Source organism: Biomphalaria glabrata, chromosome 1 (genome assembly GCF_947242115.1).
Source record: "Biomphalaria glabrata chromosome 1, xgBioGlab47.1, whole genome shotgun sequence".
In the NCBI taxonomy this organism is placed as follows: domain Eukaryota; kingdom Metazoa; phylum Mollusca; class Gastropoda; family Planorbidae; genus Biomphalaria; species Biomphalaria glabrata.
The window spans coordinates 29,698,890-29,717,077 of record NC_074711.1 but is presented as its reverse complement, the minus strand read 5'-3'; the positions used below and the strand labels follow the sequence as shown (position 1 = coordinate 29,717,077).

Here is an 18,188-nt window from a genome sequence, read left to right as displayed (position 1 = left end):
GAACCCGGGACCATCCATAAGTCCGAACGACAGTAGGGCCTACAGCGCGCTAACCGCACGACCAGGCAGCCATCCTGCAACAAACTAAACAATGTCAAGCACGCTAAATTGAACCTCAAAGTTGCCAACTTAGAGGTACAAACAGAAGAGCTTAAAAACAATATTTCTACATTGCTATAATGTGCACACAAATTATTATGTAACGTTAGAAACATAACTTATCAACACTTCCTCTATTTTAGACACCAGATACACCCAAAAGCTGGCTATTTATAGGTTTTCCACCTTGTATTCTCGTTAACTATTTACTGTCTATTTACTATTTATTGTAAGACCCTTCTAAACATTTTTTTATTAGTATAATGTAGGGTTTCTCAAACTATGAGGCGCATATCCCACAATGTCCTATCAAGTGTCTTCTCGATGTCATGATTTTAAAAAAAAAGGAGAAATGGTATTTCTTAATTTATGAAAGAGAAAAAAGTGCATGTTCTTTGTAGCCTACTTATCTATCAATGTTTGAATATTAATAAGTAAAATAACATTATTAGGTACCACTGTTTTAAAAACTAAAATATTTTAAGTTCATCTTATAAGGAGTGGATTCGAGGCGCGGTGGCTGAGTGGTAAAGCGTTTGGCTTCCGAGTCTGGGTTCCTGGGTTCGAATCTTGGTAAAGATCTTGGATTTCGGGATCTTTATGGCGCCAGCAAGCTCTAAAGGGTATCTGACATTAGTTGGGGAAAAGTAAAGATGGTTGGTCTTTTTCTGGTCACATGACACCCTCGTTAACCGTGGGCCACAGAAACAGATGACATTTACATCATCTACCCCAGTGATGCCCAAAAAAGCCGCCATCGGTTCCATCCGGCCCGACGAAATGTCGGCACAAAGAGTAAAAAATCTGCAAGTCCCCCCTCCCCCCCCCCAAAAAAAAAGGTTTAAAAATGTCTCTCTACTACGTTAGGGCCATCAATGTTTATTCGATTGATTGGTACCATGACCTTTAACATTTGTGCGTCTATGAAATGCGATTCTTAATGTAGAATCTACCAGAAAAAGTGATAGGACTTTTACTTTTTTTGTGGAATATAATAATAAGCCAACATATTTCAATTGTAAAGAAATTGTAGGTGTTTTTTTTTTTTAAAGAACAACACATTAACAGCATTATAAAACAAATTTGAAGGCATTCCTTGATTTGAGACGTGGATATAAATAGTGTTAAACTACGTCTAGAGATTGGAGGATCGATGAGAATATTTACCAAAAAAAGAGACAAGAAAATGAGTCGTTGGTATTGCTAGCTACATTGTTGCTCATATATTTAATAGAGAAATGAAGCCGTTTTCTGGCGCTTAAAAGAAGTACAATATATCCCATTAATGAATGTAAGTACTAGATCCACAGGTTTCGAATCAAATAGTTTCAGGTCAATTTCATTTCGTTTTTGTACAGTTTCGTTTATGTGGCCCGCGACACCAGTTAGGAAATTAAAATGGCCCGCAGTTCGAATTATGTTGGGCATCACTGATCTACCCGATTCTACCCTATAGATCGCAAAAGGTTTGAAAGGGAGACGACTTCTTTTATTACAAGGAGCTATCATTTTCATTAGCGGAGTGAGCAATTGAGTCAAAACGCTTTGATGAAGACATTTCAAAACGTCTCCACAAACATGATTCTTCTCAACTTTATTGTCTTAGAATGGTCGAAATAGTCCTTTCTCATCCTGACCTAGGACTAGTTGTACAAAAAATGCCCAATATCATAGATGTACCTGGAATTTCTATCACATAATAGTTATTATTAATAGTATAAGCCAGCACTGCGCTGCCTGATGCTTTGTTAGACTTAATTTGAAATGCGACTTTATTTATTTATTTTTACGACTAGATCTATGAACATAGATGCGAGGGAGGAGAGCGATACCAATCGCTTTAGAACGATGGATAAGCCGCCATCGGTAAAAATTTGAGAAACACTGGTCTAGTGCTGTCTTTACTTTTCTTTTTCTTGTTCCGGTTTGTCAAAAAATGTGAATCGGTCGGCGCCGGCCTGAAATCCTGTAAACAAATAGTCTTAGACATTTATATAATTAGACTCTAAACTTACACTTATACTTGTGTTATAGCCTTCTAGATTTAGAATCTATCTAGATCTAGGGGCCTCTTAAGACCCATCTAGAATCTAGTCGTAGACCTATAATCTAGAAGTACTACTACTACACTAGATCTAGATCTAGCTAGATCTAGTTACTAGATCAGTCATAGTAGATCAAGTTCTAGTACTTCTTACTAGATCTAATATTATTATTAGTAATAATACTATGAGATGACTATGACACTATGAGTATGTCTAGATCTTATGAACTTATGAATGTGTAACTAACACTAACTTACTAACTATCTTAAATTATTATTCTTATCTATACACTATACGACTATTTACTATTACTATACTTAATACTATACTATAGTGTTACTATAGTACTAGACTAGAGATCTAAATCTACTTATTAAGTTATTATAATTATATAATCTTATTTAAGTTAAATTTAACTTATCTAGACTAGATCTAGACTCTAGAGACACAAGACTGAGAGTAGACTGTTAGTGTTACTGACACTGTCACTGTAGTAGTAGTACTGCCAGTAGTAGACACTTAGATCTAGTGACGTTAGTCTTATAATATTATTAATATATCACTTACACTACTAGATTAACTAGATGATAGACTAGATCTAATCTAGTCGTCCTAGTGTCCAGTGACTAGACAGAGACATGTAAAAAATGTAATGTATTATTAGAATAATTAGTTATGTATTTAATTGTATTTGAACTATTTGATTTAGACTACACCACTACTGTTCACTACATCAACATCATCATGATAATCAAATTAAATCATGATTTAGTTAAAGTTAAGTCTAACCTAGTCACTCTAACTACTCTAAGTACTCTAACTCTAACTTAGTCTTTAACTTAGAGTCTAAGTTATTTAGGTCTACTTCAATTGTCAATTACAATCAATACTATACTACTAAACATACTTTATTACTATAGAAGTGTCTATAGGCATACAATATACATTATAATTATACAGTGGTACACTTATAAGTGACTAATACAGGCATATGATAATGATACTACTGATAGAGTTATATAATATTATATATAATATAGAGATTATAGTTACACTTTAATACTATAGTAATAAGTAATAAATATAGTCAGTCGTTTAGAGAGACACTAATAGAGTCTACATCATGTAGTATGTAGATTATCATTATTGTAGATCTACTCTTCTGGTTCTAGAAATATATTTACATTAATCTAGCTAGATTTATATGATAAAGGCTAACCTAGATATTGACTAGATTTAGATCCATAATAAAATTAGACTTAGACATGTGACATAGACTTAGACAATTAATAAAAATAATATAAATATATATATATTATATATAATATATATATGTAGATCTAATTAATATTATAATTAATGATTACTCAGATTAATTACTGTGAATAATGAATCATTTATTTGAATGTGACTAAATCTAGTCACTACTGTCATTAAGACTAAGAGATCATAAATCATCATTATATCATTTTATATGTACAAGTCAACATATCATCATTTAAAAGACTATTGAGAGTCTAGTTCTAGATTATTTAGATTTAAATTCTCCAGAGATCTTCTAAGATTATTGTGTAGATGATCTAGAAAATCTATGAAACACCAACATTTATAATTTATTATAAGTAATTATCAATCTGGAGTCTGGTTCTAAATCTATACTTTACTACTAGCATTATTAAAAATATAATATATAATTTTGCACATGGCTACACCGGACACCCCTTGATTTATTCCCAGGCTTTATATAGATCTAGAGAAAATTCTAGAATCTTATTGTTTATTATGACCTTAACAACCCCTCCCTTTCTTTTATTGTAATTTCAATAATATAGATCCCCCTAATATACTTTTTAGCCCGTGAATTAGTGTATATATCTTCTTTAATTAGTGTAGTATCAGTTACACTGAAATTTAACAGCCCGCTCTCTCTCCTTCCCTCTCTTTAGCTTTCTGGAACCAACATTTTTGTTAATTTCTTTGGCCTTTGAATTCTAGTATCACTTTTAGGTATCTGATCCCTACCCACACACAGCTATCTCCCGCCCACAACAAAAAAGCTTTAAATTCTTCATACTATCTCGGATTTTTCTTCGGCTTCTCCATATTTGTAGTAAATGAATCCAAGAAAATTGTATTTATACAATACAGTTATAACTGTTCATCATGAATAATATTGTATGTATACATACTCTTTGTTCTCTGTGGCATTTTATGTCTTGAGATCTTTTCCCTATGCAACTTCTCATGTGACTATCATTGAAACACAGCTTCAGTCAAAGGTTTGGCATACATAATCACCAGGCATTGTTACACTTTCACAGGAATTATGTACAATAATTAACTGCATTGATATTGTCAGTATTTGAATTGCAAACTAAACCTAGATATATATTTTTTAAATGTTTATAGATTATTCTAGATGTAAGTTTTAATAATTAATAACTCAAGTTTGTATTAGTTGATAGCAATACTTTTTCATAAAATTATAGCTAAATGCTAAATGGCTGGAGGTTCTGAATCTAATGAGGATGAAATATGGAACTATAAATCTGGAAGAAAAAATAAAGAAACAAATCCAGCTGTTCTTAGTTGTGAAGTTCAAAACAAATGCACTTCAGTGATCAATAACGTTGTTCAAGTTGAAAAAACAAGTGACCTTAAACAAGGTAATCTTTGTAATTTTGTTAGTAATATTTCTTGCTACCTTTTACTTAAATAGCATATATATTGTTATTGTTAAATGCATTTATATCTTGTTTTGTGTTAAAATGTACTTTATAATATTTAATTTATAACTCTTTAAAAAATTGTTTTCATTTAATAATTATTGAAGAAAAAAAATTTATTTGGTGTTTCAAAAGTTATCCAACTGATTAAAAAAGTATTTTCATTCTGTTTTTTTTTAATGCCAGATGGATGTTTGCATGAAATTGTCCAGCCAGATAAACTGTTCAGTACATTGGAGGTTATAGATGTTGATCTGCTGAACAGTGAAGAGGCTTCCATTCCTAATAAGGTGAACATAAAAAGTTCCTGCATTACCAAAGATTTGAATCATTTGATAAAAAGTAACAATGCCAATATATGCAAACCTGAGCAAAGAAGGAATCAGGCAAATATAAAATCAAGCCCTTCTAGTAAACCTGTAAAACAATTACAAAGCTCTTCGAAGAGCAAGTCCACTTGTAAGAGAAAAAACTCTCCTCTGAAAAGGAAGGTAAAAACTTCCTCCCTAACAAAAAGCCCATCATCATCCCAGGGCTCAAACTGTTCTTATTCAGATATTCTGAATAGAAAGTGTATTGATGACTATTTTGTTCAATCAAGCCAAACTTTGAAAAGGAAAAGTTCTAAACTTGTATTTGAAGAAGTATCAAACATTTTGGTGGAAGGGGCCAATAAAAAAACAAAGTGTCAGAAAGAAGAAGAATCAGATACTACAACAGTTGGTAAAAACATTATAAATGATAAAGAAACAGAGTTGTCAAACTGTAGAACTCAAAGTACTGATACTGAACTTAAGAAGCAAGACATTCTACATTCTTTTGTTGATGTTGACATTCTTTTTGATAATGATGACTTTAATCTGGTAGAAAAAATCACTTCCACTAGCTCATCAGAAGTTGACGTCATGTCTGATCCTATTCTATACAATGAAAACATGGGGGGATTTTTTACTGGTTCAGATCTACTGGCTGAAACAAATATTGCAGATGATGATAAAGATGTCAAGAGTTCATTAGTCAATCACAGCTCTTGTGAAGACAATAAGTTTCAGGGTGGCTATACAAAACCAGAAAATTTCAACAAACAAACATCTAATCCTTGCTTGCCACTTGGCAAGAGTTTGATTGATTCTGTTTTGTTATCAAAATTAAACAATCCATCATTGACAAAACAGACATCTTTATATTCATTTTTTAAACCTAAATTTGGAGTGCAAGAAAAAACTGTTTGTGCTGAGTCAAATAGGAAAAACAAAAGTGTACTAGTGCCTGTCACCTCTCGTCCAGATTTACATTCAGGGAAAAAAAACATTGTATCTAATACAAGTAAATCAGCATCTAGTATTTCAACAGGATTATTATTAGATACACCTACAACAGTGGTTGAGCCAAAAACAAAGAGGGATGCCAAAAAAGTGTGTCCGTTCTATAAGAAGATTCCAGGTAATTTTAAAAATACTTAAACATTTTAAAACATCACGAGTCATTGTATGTTGGTGTTACAATAGAGTTCCATGGTTGATATGTCTTAGTAGTTTCAGAAGCTTAAACTGATGATCCAATATTCAATTGTATGCTGGACATCCTTGTTTAGAATAACTCTTTATGAAATAAAACAACTAAATCCTTCAAGCTGACATCATGAAAAGATTAGACACTATTATTTCACACAATATAATTTAAGTAATAGATTCACAAAAAGTAGATTTAACAACATGAAATTTGAAATTTATTTTTTTAACTCCATTGGCTATTCTTAGTTAAATTGTAAGCTTACTGTTGTTTCTTTTGAAATATAAGCATATTGTTTATAATTTAATTATAAAAGACCTGACATTTATTAATTTCAGGCTTCTATGTCTATAAATCAACATTTTTATATTTAATATTGTTTTGAAACATTACTTTCAACTTTGTTCTTTCACATATTATATATCTATTAAATTTGAAAATACATTAGTAATAAAAAAAATAAATCTTTAAAAAAAAAATTCTAGGGACTGCTATTACTGTTGATGCCTTTCGTTTTGGAGTGATCCCTGGATGCCTGGCCTACATTCTTACACATTTTCATTATGATCACTATGGAGGGCTGACCAAAAAATTTTCACAGCCAATATACTGTAGCAAGGTTAGTTAAAATAGTATTTACATCTCAAACTAGTTTGTGTTTCCAAAATGAAGTAAATTATAACTTTTAAAAATACTGTATAACTTTTGCTTCAGGTTATCACTAGGATAAACTGGATCTGCCTAGGCTTTTTAATAAAAATAATGTATTTACTACCCCTAGGTGACAGGAAATCTTGTGCAGAAAAGACTTGGAGTTGATGAAAAATGGATTAACAGATTACCACTCTGGCAACCATGTCAAGTAGCTGGTGTCACTTTGACATTTATGGAAGCTAATCAGTAAGATGAGAAGTGATATTATATATATATATACTATAATATTCATATTCTCATTATATGACAATGAATGTTAGACATTTTTAATTTATCCACATTATAATTTCTTGTTAAATTGTTTTCACTGGAAGAAAAAATAATATGACAAAAATATAATTATTATTGTTATTATAGAAATGAAATGAACATTTCACATTTTTGTTAACCTATGTGCCAGACACTATTGAGCTTTGATAATTAGACCAATAAGATTTCAATGTCTATTTTTTTCAGTTGTCCTGGAGCTGTAATTATTTTATTTGAGTTACAAGACGGCAGAAAAATTTTACATACTGGTGATTTCAGAGCTAGTGTTGAGATGGAGCAGTATACAATGTTGCAAAATGTAACCATATCTGAACTTTACCTAGACACCACGTAAGTGATTATCATATACATTTTGTTGCTTCAGATGTCTAAAAATGTATATACATAACTATTACTTTACTATCCTATTTCAGATACTGCAACCCATGTTATGCATTCCCAGCACAACCTGAAGTTATTGACTTTGTAGTCAGTCTTGTTCTTAACTTTGTGGCAGAAACTCCCAAAACTTTAATTGTGTGTGGGGCTTACACTATTGGGAAAGAGAGAATTTTTCATTGTAAGTATCAAATGTTTTTGTTTCTTCTTGTCTGTTTTGTTTGAATTCTTCAGTTTATTATCTCATTGCATTTAATCCTAAGCCATAGCTAAAATTTTGGACACCAGCATATGTGTAATGAGTGATAAGAAAAAAGTTCTGGATTGTCTGGAAGATGATGATCTCAAGTCAAGAACAACATTAGACTGGCTAAAAGGACAAGTGCACGTGTTGCCTATGGGAAAACTGAATCAAAAGGTTTATAATGTAGCTTAGAAGTAGTTTTTTTACACCCAATATTTTTCTCTATACCAAATACTTTAAATTTAACTTTAAAACTTTTTCTGTTTTGAAAAAAAAAAAAAGCTAATGGATGTGAAATATTTTTCTGTAGGGGTTGTTTGAACATCACAGCAAATATCCACAGTTCACTTCTGTTCTAGCACTAGAGCCTACTGGATGGACTTATCAGGACAAGCTAGAGTCATTACAAAATTTAAAACCTAAGTGGAGTAAAAACAATGTGACACTTTATGGTAAGAAGAAACAATTACCAACACCAGCTAATAGATAAGAAATATATAATATCCATTGCATCAATAATTAGAAAGGAAAACGAATGTATTCTCAAAGCTTTTCATGTTCACTCCCCCCCCCCCCCATCACCTTACACATACAGTCTTTAAAAAGCATTCTTAGCTTAACTATAGCTTTTATATAGTGCTACTTTCATGCTTATAGCATGCACAGAGCGCTTTGGTCCTATCTCATTTGTGGACCAGTTGGGAGGGGAGTATCTGAGAGAAGGTTTATCGGTGCTGCCTTTAGACGCTCAGTAAACACACAACTCTGCTCGATTCGGTTGTCGAACCTCGAGCCCCCTTCATATGTAGCCAAGTTCAAGCATACTTAGCCTCTCGACAACTTTTCCCACAAGCTTATCTTATAAAAATACAGATGTATGTTCTATGCGTATCCATGTGTTAATCTAGTCGTGTTAATTAGAGGCTCAAACTCTGCTAAGTCTTTGATTTTTCTGACTGATTCAGGCAACATGTTCCATGCTCTAATGATTCAAAGGAAGAAGGAGCACATGTTTTCTATTAGGTTGTGTTTTGTATGTGTATGAATTTGTCACAGCTGATGGAGCCAGCTATTCAATCTTACAAATACACTCTTTGTACCCTGAATCTCATTTCATGCCATTAAAGTTGACATTTATCTATATCTGTACCTTGTTATCTTCAACTTTTTGTTTCATAAATACTGTAATTAGATAAATGTGAAAAGTCCTATTTTTTCTCTGTATGTAAAAACAAAAAAAGCTGTATTCCATGTATACCCTAAATAACTAACACAAATTCTTGTATATAGAATCTATAAATATACACTATGTATCTAAAGTGATCTTAATTTCAAAGCTATCTACAATGATGTAAGAAAGATATATACCTTTTATGAAGTTCAACTATGTTGTTTTTTATCTACCTCTCCAGGAGTCCCATACAGTGAGCACAGTAGTTACTTAGAGTTAAAACGTTTTGTACAGTTTCTGAAGCCTAAGAAGATTTTGCCAACTGTCAACAATGGAAATCCATCAGCTAGACAGAAAATGGAAGATATTTTTAAGCAATGGCGGCAAGATTGATTTTTTTTTTCCAGTGCTTAGCATTTGCATTTTTGTGTGAAAATAGGTCTAACTAAAAGTGATAAAATATTATTATATTTTTTACACAAAATTATGATCACTGTAAAAAAATATGGGATTAATTTATTTAATTGTTGTATATTATTTTGATATTTTTATGATGTGTTCTCTTTGTTGCATGAAATCGTTTATATTAGATTAATTAACTAGGCAAGCATAAGGTTTTATAAGCAATGTCAGTTTCATGATTAATATAAATTTATGTATGGATTGGTGATAAATGCAGCTAAATTATTATTAGCTAATCAATAGAATGTTTTGATCACTAAAATACAAGGTTAAAAATTAAAACATGAATACTATAAACTTTGGTATAAATTACATCTACACCATTACTGCATTATATTTATTTTTTTTGGGTTGACAATTAGGTGCTACTTATTTTAATTGGGAATAATTGTTCTTTTTTTTTTATTTTACCAAAACATTACAAAATAATTTGTTCATCATTATATTTAGGCTTTACAAATTAATTAAAATTGGGAATTTTAATTGAAATAATACACATCTTCTACCCAGACTATTTTAGCGGGTCTATTTATGAGTTAATGTATAATCTCTGTGATGTTCTTTGGTTTTTCTTTATTAGTCTTGACGAGTATTACTTTGGACCTTTCATCCAATCAGTGGAATACACGTATTTACTTTAAAGATTTTTTATTTCAAGTTGTAAATACTTTAAATTTGTTGCCTGTAGGCCCATGCTCCTAGTTGAGTAGGCCAAAAATGATTTTTTTTTTCTTATGAAAATTTACATATTCGTTAGAAAGTACCATTTTTTTGTAAAAAAAAAAATAAATATAAAAGTTTCATATAAATTTACAAAATTTACATAATATTTTTGTGCATAAAGGTTACCAATTATTGGCATTTTTCAGGCTTTACTGTCATAAGCACTTGTATTTAGGCTACACAACTTGAATGATTGCATTTATATTTGTCATATATTCTTTCAAAAGGCATTACACTGAACACTTTTTTTTTTTTTGAAAAAAAAAAAAATTTTAAAGCATCATAAGAATTCAGAATTTTTTTTTTTTTTTTGTCAGTGTCATTCATTTGAATGTTACATGAATTTTTAGTTCAAATGTTTTAATAAGGTATTTGTATAGAAAGATTATAGTAGAACAAAAAATTAAGACTTTCAGTCAAACAGTTGTGTACAGATTTCAGTAGATCAAATAATCAAGACTATCATGAATCAGATTATCATGAAAGAGATTTTCTTATGAAAAGCTAAAACTTTTTCTTCCATTTTGAAAATATTGTGTTCGCATCTCAGTTCATTAAATTTGTTAACATGTATGCAAATTATCCATAAGACTGCAAATTCATAAGAATCATAATAAGGTACCCTTCTGAAAATTAACAATATGGGCTGACAAGTGACAAGGGTAGGCCTATCATGTGGCCAGCACAACGACCAACCGCCTTGACTTCCCAAACTTAAGTCAGGTACCCAGTAGAGTTGGATGGATTCAAGAGAATCTTAAAATTCATGAATCAAATCCAAGATCTACCAGGAATCGAGACCCCTCGATCGGTTTGGAAGCTAATTAAGCGCTTTTGTCATAACAAATCTCAAGCTTCTCTGTGAGAGATGACGAATCTTGCAAGAAGAGATGGAGACCTTTACACTTCAACACGAACTAAAAAAAAAATCTCTCATGATTTTAATTTTTAGTAGGCCTTTTAAAAAGCAACGTTAAATGGTCAGAACTCTTTTTCTTGGCACAAAAAACGCAATAACCGCGTGTTCCAGATTAAATTTAATAATTTGAAAGCATGTCTGCCATGGTCAAGATTCACTCATCATTCATGCTCTTCTATGCTAATGTAATACGTATGTCGACATCTAAATCTTTATAGAGATCTGGGATGTAATAAGACAAACACTAAGGTTTAATTTTACTCCCATTTTAAAAAGTTTATTCGCATAGATAAATCCTTTAGAAATAAATTGTTAAAAACTATAAACAAAACGGAAAGATCGAAACATCCATGTATTGAAGAGACCACACGAGTACCACAGTCTTGAAAAGCACTGGCCTACGCAACTTACAACTTTAGATCCGAGTAATATTAAACATATATAGGCTCATCATCATCTGCATGGCCTTTGTGCTCCTTATGGAATATAGGGCCTCAGTAAAAACATGCCACTCGAATCTCCGCGGTCTCTTAAATTGCTAGTCTTTTAATGGTTTCCCAGCTCTTTCCTGTCCTCTCAGCTTCATTTAGTTACATTCTAGTAGGTTAAATTGCATCACCATATTCTTTTAGGTGTTCCTCTAGGCTGCGTCTTATGGCTTGGGGGCTCCAATCTAAAGTTTGTCTTGCTCTTTTGTTTGCATCTTCTTTTTTTTTAGGGTGTGACCAGTCTGTCTCCACTTCTGTACTTCTCTGTCCTACCATCTCATACAGCAGTGGTGTTTTGTACGTTGTCATTTAACACTGTATTTTCAAGATATTTCAGAAACATCTATTGATGGCCTACTTTTTTGTTGTTATATTTATCCCGCTGTTTTCTCTATTTGTGACTGCATCAATAAATATAACATACAGATTTGATGGTGGCCTATTCAACCCGAGGCGGCTCAAAGCAAAGTTAAAAATAAAATCAGCAGTAGGCCTAATCAGGGACTTGCTACTTGCTGACGACTGTGCCCTAAATGCCTGCTCTGAAAATGATCTGCAGAGCATCGTCAGTGACTTCTCAAGAGCATGCTCAGACTTTGGTCTTACCATCAACACAAAAAAAACTGAAGTCTTATATTTGCCTGCTCCAGGAAAAGCCTAATTGGATCCAACAATCAAGATAAATGGGCATGATATAAATGCAGTGGACAGATTCATATATCTTGGCAGCACACTTTCCAGAAACGGAAAGATCGATAATGAAATCGACCTGCGTATCGCCAAAGCCAGTGCATCCTATGGTAGACTTTCTAAAAACGTCTGGAACAGACGAGCTATCATCACAAAGCTAGGAATCTATCGAGCTGTCATCCTCCCTACACTGCTCTATGCCTCAGAAACGTGGACAGTGTACAAAAAAACATGCAAAGAAGCTGAACCACTACCACATGACATGTCTAAGAAAAATACTGAATGTCAAATGGCAAGACAAAATACCAGATACTGAAGTCCTTCGAAGAGCGGGTCTGCAAAGCATCCACGCATTCCTGATGCAGTCCCAGCTGCAATGGGCAGGACACGTCTGCAGAATGGAAGACCGCCGCATCCCTAAACGACTCTTGTATGGCCAACTAAGCAAAGAAAGGAAAGGGCTCGCAAGGTGGTCAAAGAAAGCGCTCAAACCCTCAAAGCTTCTCTGAAGGCGTTCAGCATAGACCCAGCCACCTGGGAGACAGGCACACGACAGAGCATCATGGCGTCGCGCTGTGAAAACTGGCGCACAGGTTGCTGAGGAAAAGAGAGCCACGCTGGCAGAAGAAAAACGCCAGAGAAGAAAAGTAAGGCCAATGACACTAGCTCCAGCTGGAATAACCTAAACATCACTAAACGACTCTTGTATGGCCAACTAAGCGAAGGAAAGGGCTCGAAAGGTGGTCAAAGAAAGAGCTTCAAGGACACCCTCAAACTTTCTCTGAAGGCGTTCAGCATAGACCCAGCCACCTGGGAGACAGGCACATGACAGAGCATCATGGCGTCGCGCTGTGAAAACTGGCGCACAGGTTGCTGAGGAAAAGAGAGCAACGCTGGCAGAAGAAAAACGCCAGAGAAGAAAAGCAAGGCCAATAACTAGCTCCAACTGGAATAATCTGCCCAGTGTGCAGCCGAACATTCCATAGGTCTCACCAGCCACATGAGGAGGCATAAAACCCCAGTGCAAAGCTCACAGGCCCCTGGATGACAAAGTGGTCATCATCGAACCACGATGACGAACTATACTTTTTTGTTGTTGCTTCAGTAGTTCAGTTGTTCTCCTAGTTTCAGACCCATGCAGTAGGAGTTGAGGATTCTTAGAAATGTGGGAAGATTTCCAGATTTGGTTTTAGGTGTGTAGATGCCTGATCGACATGCTAGATTTATTCAACGTTTAATGTCTTCTTCTGTTCCACCTGACATATATATGTTGTCAGCGAATTTAGTTCTATTTATCCATTTTGTTTCGTGTTTATTTTAAATGCTTTATTTGTTTTTGTTTTTTATGTTTCTTTTTTATATTATATAGTTATTTGTAATGTAGTCTCGCCAGCTTATGCTCATTATGGAGCGAATTTAAGGAACCTTTGATGGCAGCGTTCGAGAAGCCTTAAGTGACTTCATTAGAACACATATAGAAGCTACACAAATGTGTGGTGAGAACCACTGCTTTAAACACATTTATGCCTATTTCTCTGGACAGCGTCGCATTGTTGGACACTGTGCTGCCCAGGTAGGTAAAGTGGTCAACAACAATAAAGAAAAGGTCATTCACATTAATTTGTGGAGCTAGGTTACTTAATATATTCCGACTGGGCCGGGACTTCTGGAGCATGACATTCGTTTTTTTTTAGTTTGGTTAACAGGCAAAACGAGGCAGCAGCCTCAACAAATTCATGGAGGGCAAGTTGAAGGTCCTGTTATGTGTGTGCAAGATGGGCGCAATCGTCTGCAGGAGACGGCATAACAGAGGTGTCCCCCGTTAGCGCTATCTATATAAAGATCAATTCAGGTGCCATTTTGCCTTCTTATCTTATATGATACAGACGTTACTTCAAAAAGAAGATGATTACGTCCTATGCGTCATGCATTTAAACCAATGACCTAAATTCTGCCAAGTCACTGGTTTTCCTGGCTAGCTCAGGCAACCCATTCCATGCTCTGATAGCGCTAGAGAAGAAAAAGCATTTGTACAAATATGTCCTAGTATATGCGGATATGGAATGAGGAATGTGCCTTTATTTTTTGTGTCTTTCTGAGTATTTTATTAGATTTTGGTTTTGTATTTGAAGATTATATATTATGGTTCAGTGTTTTATGAATAGCCTATATATTATAATTGCTACTCTACTTTTTACTTTCTATCCTGAAGGCTTTCTAAATTTAGTGATTTTACTAAAGGTGTTACTCTAGTCAAATGTGAATATTCGTTTGTTATGAATCTCACTGCTCTATTTTGTGTCTATTCCAGTTTCTTTTTGTTTTCTTGAGTTCAGGGGGTCCCAAACAGAGGATGCATATTCTATTATTGACCTAACCAAGGTTAAATAAATTAAATAGACCACAGGCGGACGACGGTTCTGTCTACACAAGATACGGGAAAATATGCAGGTCGCAACTGGGTTTGTGTAGTCATTTAAACACTGCACTCATCCTTAATCTTCAGATCGAAGACGTTCTCATTATTTAAGTATTCTTTCCTGCTTCCCTTCAAGCTGTGACCCTTCCTTGCAGGTTACAGTGTAGGTGCTGTGATCGAAGCTATTCAGTGTCAAAATATCTAGCTTGACAACTAGTCTAGTTCAGAACAAAGTAAGTGAGAAAAAAAAAGTAGTCAATAAACTGTTTTAAATTATAAGACTTAGATCTAGATGATCGATCTTGATCTGATAACTTGATTCTATTTCTGGATTAGTAGATATAGATTGTGACATTGTCTAGATCTAGATTGTTATAGTCTAGGCTATCTAATATAGATCTAGGCCGTCTAGGGTATACCAGATCTAGTCTATTGATTATAGATTACATAGACTGTCTAGTGTCTAGTTTAGACTTTTTATTTTTTTAGTGACAGTTAAAATGTTGAACATCAATTCTTTCTTAATAAGGTCAACTCAGACTCAATCTTCAAAATTATTAACTAAAGTAACTTTTGAAATTGTTGAAAGATTAAACGTATCCAATTCCAAGGTTTCCAGTTCTACCTCTTGCAGAAGTGACTCTTTGGTTAGTGCTACAATAAAACCATTAAGAGTAAAATCACTTTCGAAGAAACATGAAAACACTAGGATCAACAAATCTTCATCATTTCCTAACAATAACAACAGGTCTCAAAAACGAATATTTGGAAATCCTGCAAAAGCATCGAGGGAGATTGATGAAGATGAAATGGACTACTTGGAACAACAAGCACATTCTATCAGCAAATATAATAGCAAATTGAATTTTCGTTTAGCAGAGGAAAATTTTAAAAGGTGGGCCCATAAATCTACAGTCTAGCAGTCTGCCTATAGAATAGTCTCTTAAAAGTAATAATATATATATATATATTATATATAATTTATATCTTCTAGCTGATGATAGTGATACCTATGCTAGATGCTATGGTTTAAATACTTGGTTTATAGAGATCTATGTCATGTTTATATTGCCCAGATAACTTTTAAACCCCTCAATAAAACGTCCTGCATTACAATGCATCCCCACCCCAACATAATTTTCTAACCATCAAATTCGATGTCCTTTTTTCTCTTTCATCCTACAAACAAAAGTCCTGCAACCCCTTATTATAGAGTATGCACAATCACACACTTTTAAGGCCCATCAGTTTGGCCAATATATCTAATTTAATGAAATGGCTGTCATTGAATTCTAAAAAGTATACTATATACCTGACACCTGTGGCACACACTACTGTTAAAATAGTTAAACACTTTTAAATCCATCAATAAAACAGCCCACATTACAATGCTACCCCACAGCTAACACACTTTTCTAGCCCTGAAATTCTATATGTTCCCTTTATTTTTATCTCTTTCATCCTTCAATGGAACGGCCCGCAAACCCTTGTTATATAAATGGAGTATGCACCAACATTTCTTAGGCCCATCAGTTGTAGCCTTTTTATCTACCAGCATTATAATACCCCCAAACACACACTATTTTGAATGCATCCTCCTACAATACACTTTTTGCCACTTATATATATTTATTTTAAATTGGTTGTAATGTTCCTTCTTTCAACTCACCCACCTCCTATCACTTCAATTAAATAAAAAAGATTTAATAAACAAGTGGAATGTTTGTATTTTATAAATGTACCTTGTCATATATATATATATAAATTTGTGAATATCTCTGTGAAAACTACTTGTCAAAATTTGAATCATTGCTATTCATTTAATATTTGGTTATTATCTCATTGGTTACTGTAATTCTTTGTACAACAGAACATAATTACTTGACACACATCAGTAAAACAAGGATTTATTGGAAGACTAGAATACAGAAGAAATGTTAGGAAGTATTTTACTGGCAATATTCTCAGCTTGAAATAAATGGCATAGCTTTTAGTTAGAAGAACAACTTGCTAAGGTCATGAAATCAAAGAGATGGGTTTTTATCTCTGCATTGATTGTGATATACCTTAGAACCTATCTGATGGGACCTCTCTACATTACGAGTTCCTACTGAACTGCTACAGATAAAATATGTCTTCCATGCCAATCTGCCACTGGACCATCTTAAATTTAAAACCCATATTTATACAACTTCCAAGTTAGTCAGAATAAATGACTAGAAATGTGCAGGAAGAGTCAAATGTATATGTAGAATCACTCGAAGACAAGCCTTATTATTTAGTAGTTTTACAAAGTACAGAGTTTTTAAATGTACATAATTGTTTCAATCTTATTTGTTTTCTTTCAGAGAATCAATAAAAAAATTGTATTATGCAAGAGCCAAAACTATTGAACGCAAATTTTTCAAAAAACCTGATCCACCTAACTTATTGACTTGGTCTGCAAAAGAACAGATTCGATTCCTTCATGAACAGTACCCTGAGGAATGGACTGTAGAGAAACTTGCAGACAGTTTTCCTGTTGATAAAGCTTGTATCAAAAAGGTTCTAACTTCAAGGCTGAGATTACATAGAGAAGAAGATATCGCTCAACATGACTTAGAGGTTCAGAAGAATTGGACTGATTTGAAAGTAGCCATTGAAAGTGGCCAACAGGACAATGACATTTACTCAAATCTCAAAAACATAAACAATGAAACTTTAATTTCCAATGCTTCAGGCATTAGCTACTGTCCATTGCCACCAATTAAAAAGAAGCAGTTAAAGATCGGTCCATTTTCTTCCATTGTAAAAGACTGCCTTGAAAAGAAAGATTCTACTTCAAAGGATGCAATGAGCTTGCAAGACAAACTCACTCGTCTCTCCAATGTTTTAGCTGATGTCTCTAAAGTATATAACAAAAGCCTTGAAACAAAGTTGGATTCAAACCAATCCAAAGATGTGCACAATGAAACTCAGACATTTGACTATAAAAGATTTTCAAAATATAAACAAAACAGTGAAACCGACAGTTTGGGGAATCAACCTTTTACCATTAGAGAAGATGAAGGAAACCCATCAGCTCCAAAAAATAACATTTTAAAGTTATCTAATAAAAAAGCCAAATATTTGGTTTCTGGCAATTCAGTTTATGATAAAAATGGAGAGTTTTTGTACAAAAAACCTTAATAAATTATTTTATTAAAGCATTTCATTAATGTTCTTCTGAGTGTGTAGATATTAGATTTCATTATTACAATATTACTTCTGAACTTTTTTATTTGTGGCACATTGTTGGTTAATATATAATATGTAAAAACATAACAACCAAATACCATAATATTTTAGA

At 33.3% G+C, this 18,188-nt stretch overlaps 2 protein-coding genes across 6 annotated transcripts; both read left to right on the top strand.

The window, feature by feature from the left end:
• Positions 1 to 2,023: 2,023 nt before the first annotated feature.
• On the top strand, positions 2,024 to 10,591 carry LOC106062643 (DNA cross-link repair 1A protein-like). 4 transcript variants are annotated; one of them, XM_013220937.2, is made up of 10 exons: positions 2,024 to 2,067; positions 4,634 to 4,810; positions 5,057 to 6,313; positions 6,868 to 7,001; positions 7,164 to 7,282; positions 7,553 to 7,696; positions 7,780 to 7,925; positions 8,008 to 8,162; positions 8,299 to 8,440; positions 9,401 to 10,591. In XM_013220937.2, the coding sequence occupies exons 2-10, from the start codon at positions 4,645 to 4,647 to the stop codon at positions 9,550 to 9,552; spliced, it is 2,415 nt and encodes an 804-aa protein (XP_013076391.2). In that variant the 5' UTR covers positions 2,024 to 2,067; positions 4,634 to 4,644; the 3' UTR covers positions 9,553 to 10,591. The 4 variants fall into 4 exon arrangements, with proteins under 4 accessions (XP_013076391.2, XP_055887603.1, XP_055887598.1 ...); XM_056031628.1 differs by lacking the exon at positions 2,024 to 2,067 and adding an exon at positions 2,331 to 2,351; XM_056031623.1 differs by lacking the exon at positions 2,024 to 2,067 and adding an exon at positions 2,580 to 2,793.
• A 4,393-nt stretch (positions 10,592 to 14,984) lies between these two features.
• Positions 14,985 to 18,048, top strand: LOC106062644 (neugrin-like). Of its 2 annotated transcripts, XM_013220942.2 has the most exons (3): positions 14,985 to 15,093; positions 15,609 to 15,755; positions 17,209 to 18,048. In XM_013220942.2, the coding sequence occupies exons 2-3, from the start codon at positions 15,670 to 15,672 to the stop codon at positions 18,026 to 18,028; spliced, it is 906 nt and encodes a 301-aa protein (XP_013076396.2). In that variant the 5' UTR covers positions 14,985 to 15,093; positions 15,609 to 15,669; the 3' UTR covers positions 18,029 to 18,048. The 2 variants fall into 2 exon arrangements, with proteins under 2 accessions (XP_013076396.2, XP_013076393.2); XM_013220939.2 differs by lacking the exon at positions 14,985 to 15,093 and having other exon boundaries at positions 15,141 to 15,755.
• Positions 18,049 to 18,188: the final 140 nt, after the last annotated feature.

What these genes read in the sequence shown, in the direction of transcription:
- LOC106062643 (XM_013220937.2), top strand. Translation starts at nt 4,645, where the DNA reads ATGGCTGGAGGTTCTGAATCTAATGAGGATGAAATATGGAACTATAAA. An exon ending in ACATTTATGGAAGCTAATCA is followed by an intron (nt 7,283 to 7,552) that starts GTAAGATGAGAA and finishes TATTTTTTTCAG; the next exon opens with TTGTCCTGGAGCTGTAATTA. An exon ending in GAACTTTACCTAGACACCAC is followed by an intron (nt 7,697 to 7,779) that starts GTAAGTGATTAT and finishes ATCCTATTTCAG; the next exon opens with ATACTGCAACCCATGTTATG.
- LOC106062644 (XM_013220939.2), top strand. Translation starts at nt 15,361, where the DNA reads ATGTTGAACATCAATTCTTTCTTAATAAGGTCAACTCAGACTCAATCT. An exon ending in GCAGAGGAAAATTTTAAAAG is followed by an intron (nt 15,756 to 17,208) that starts GTGGGCCCATAA and finishes GTTTTCTTTCAG; the next exon opens with AGAATCAATAAAAAAATTGT.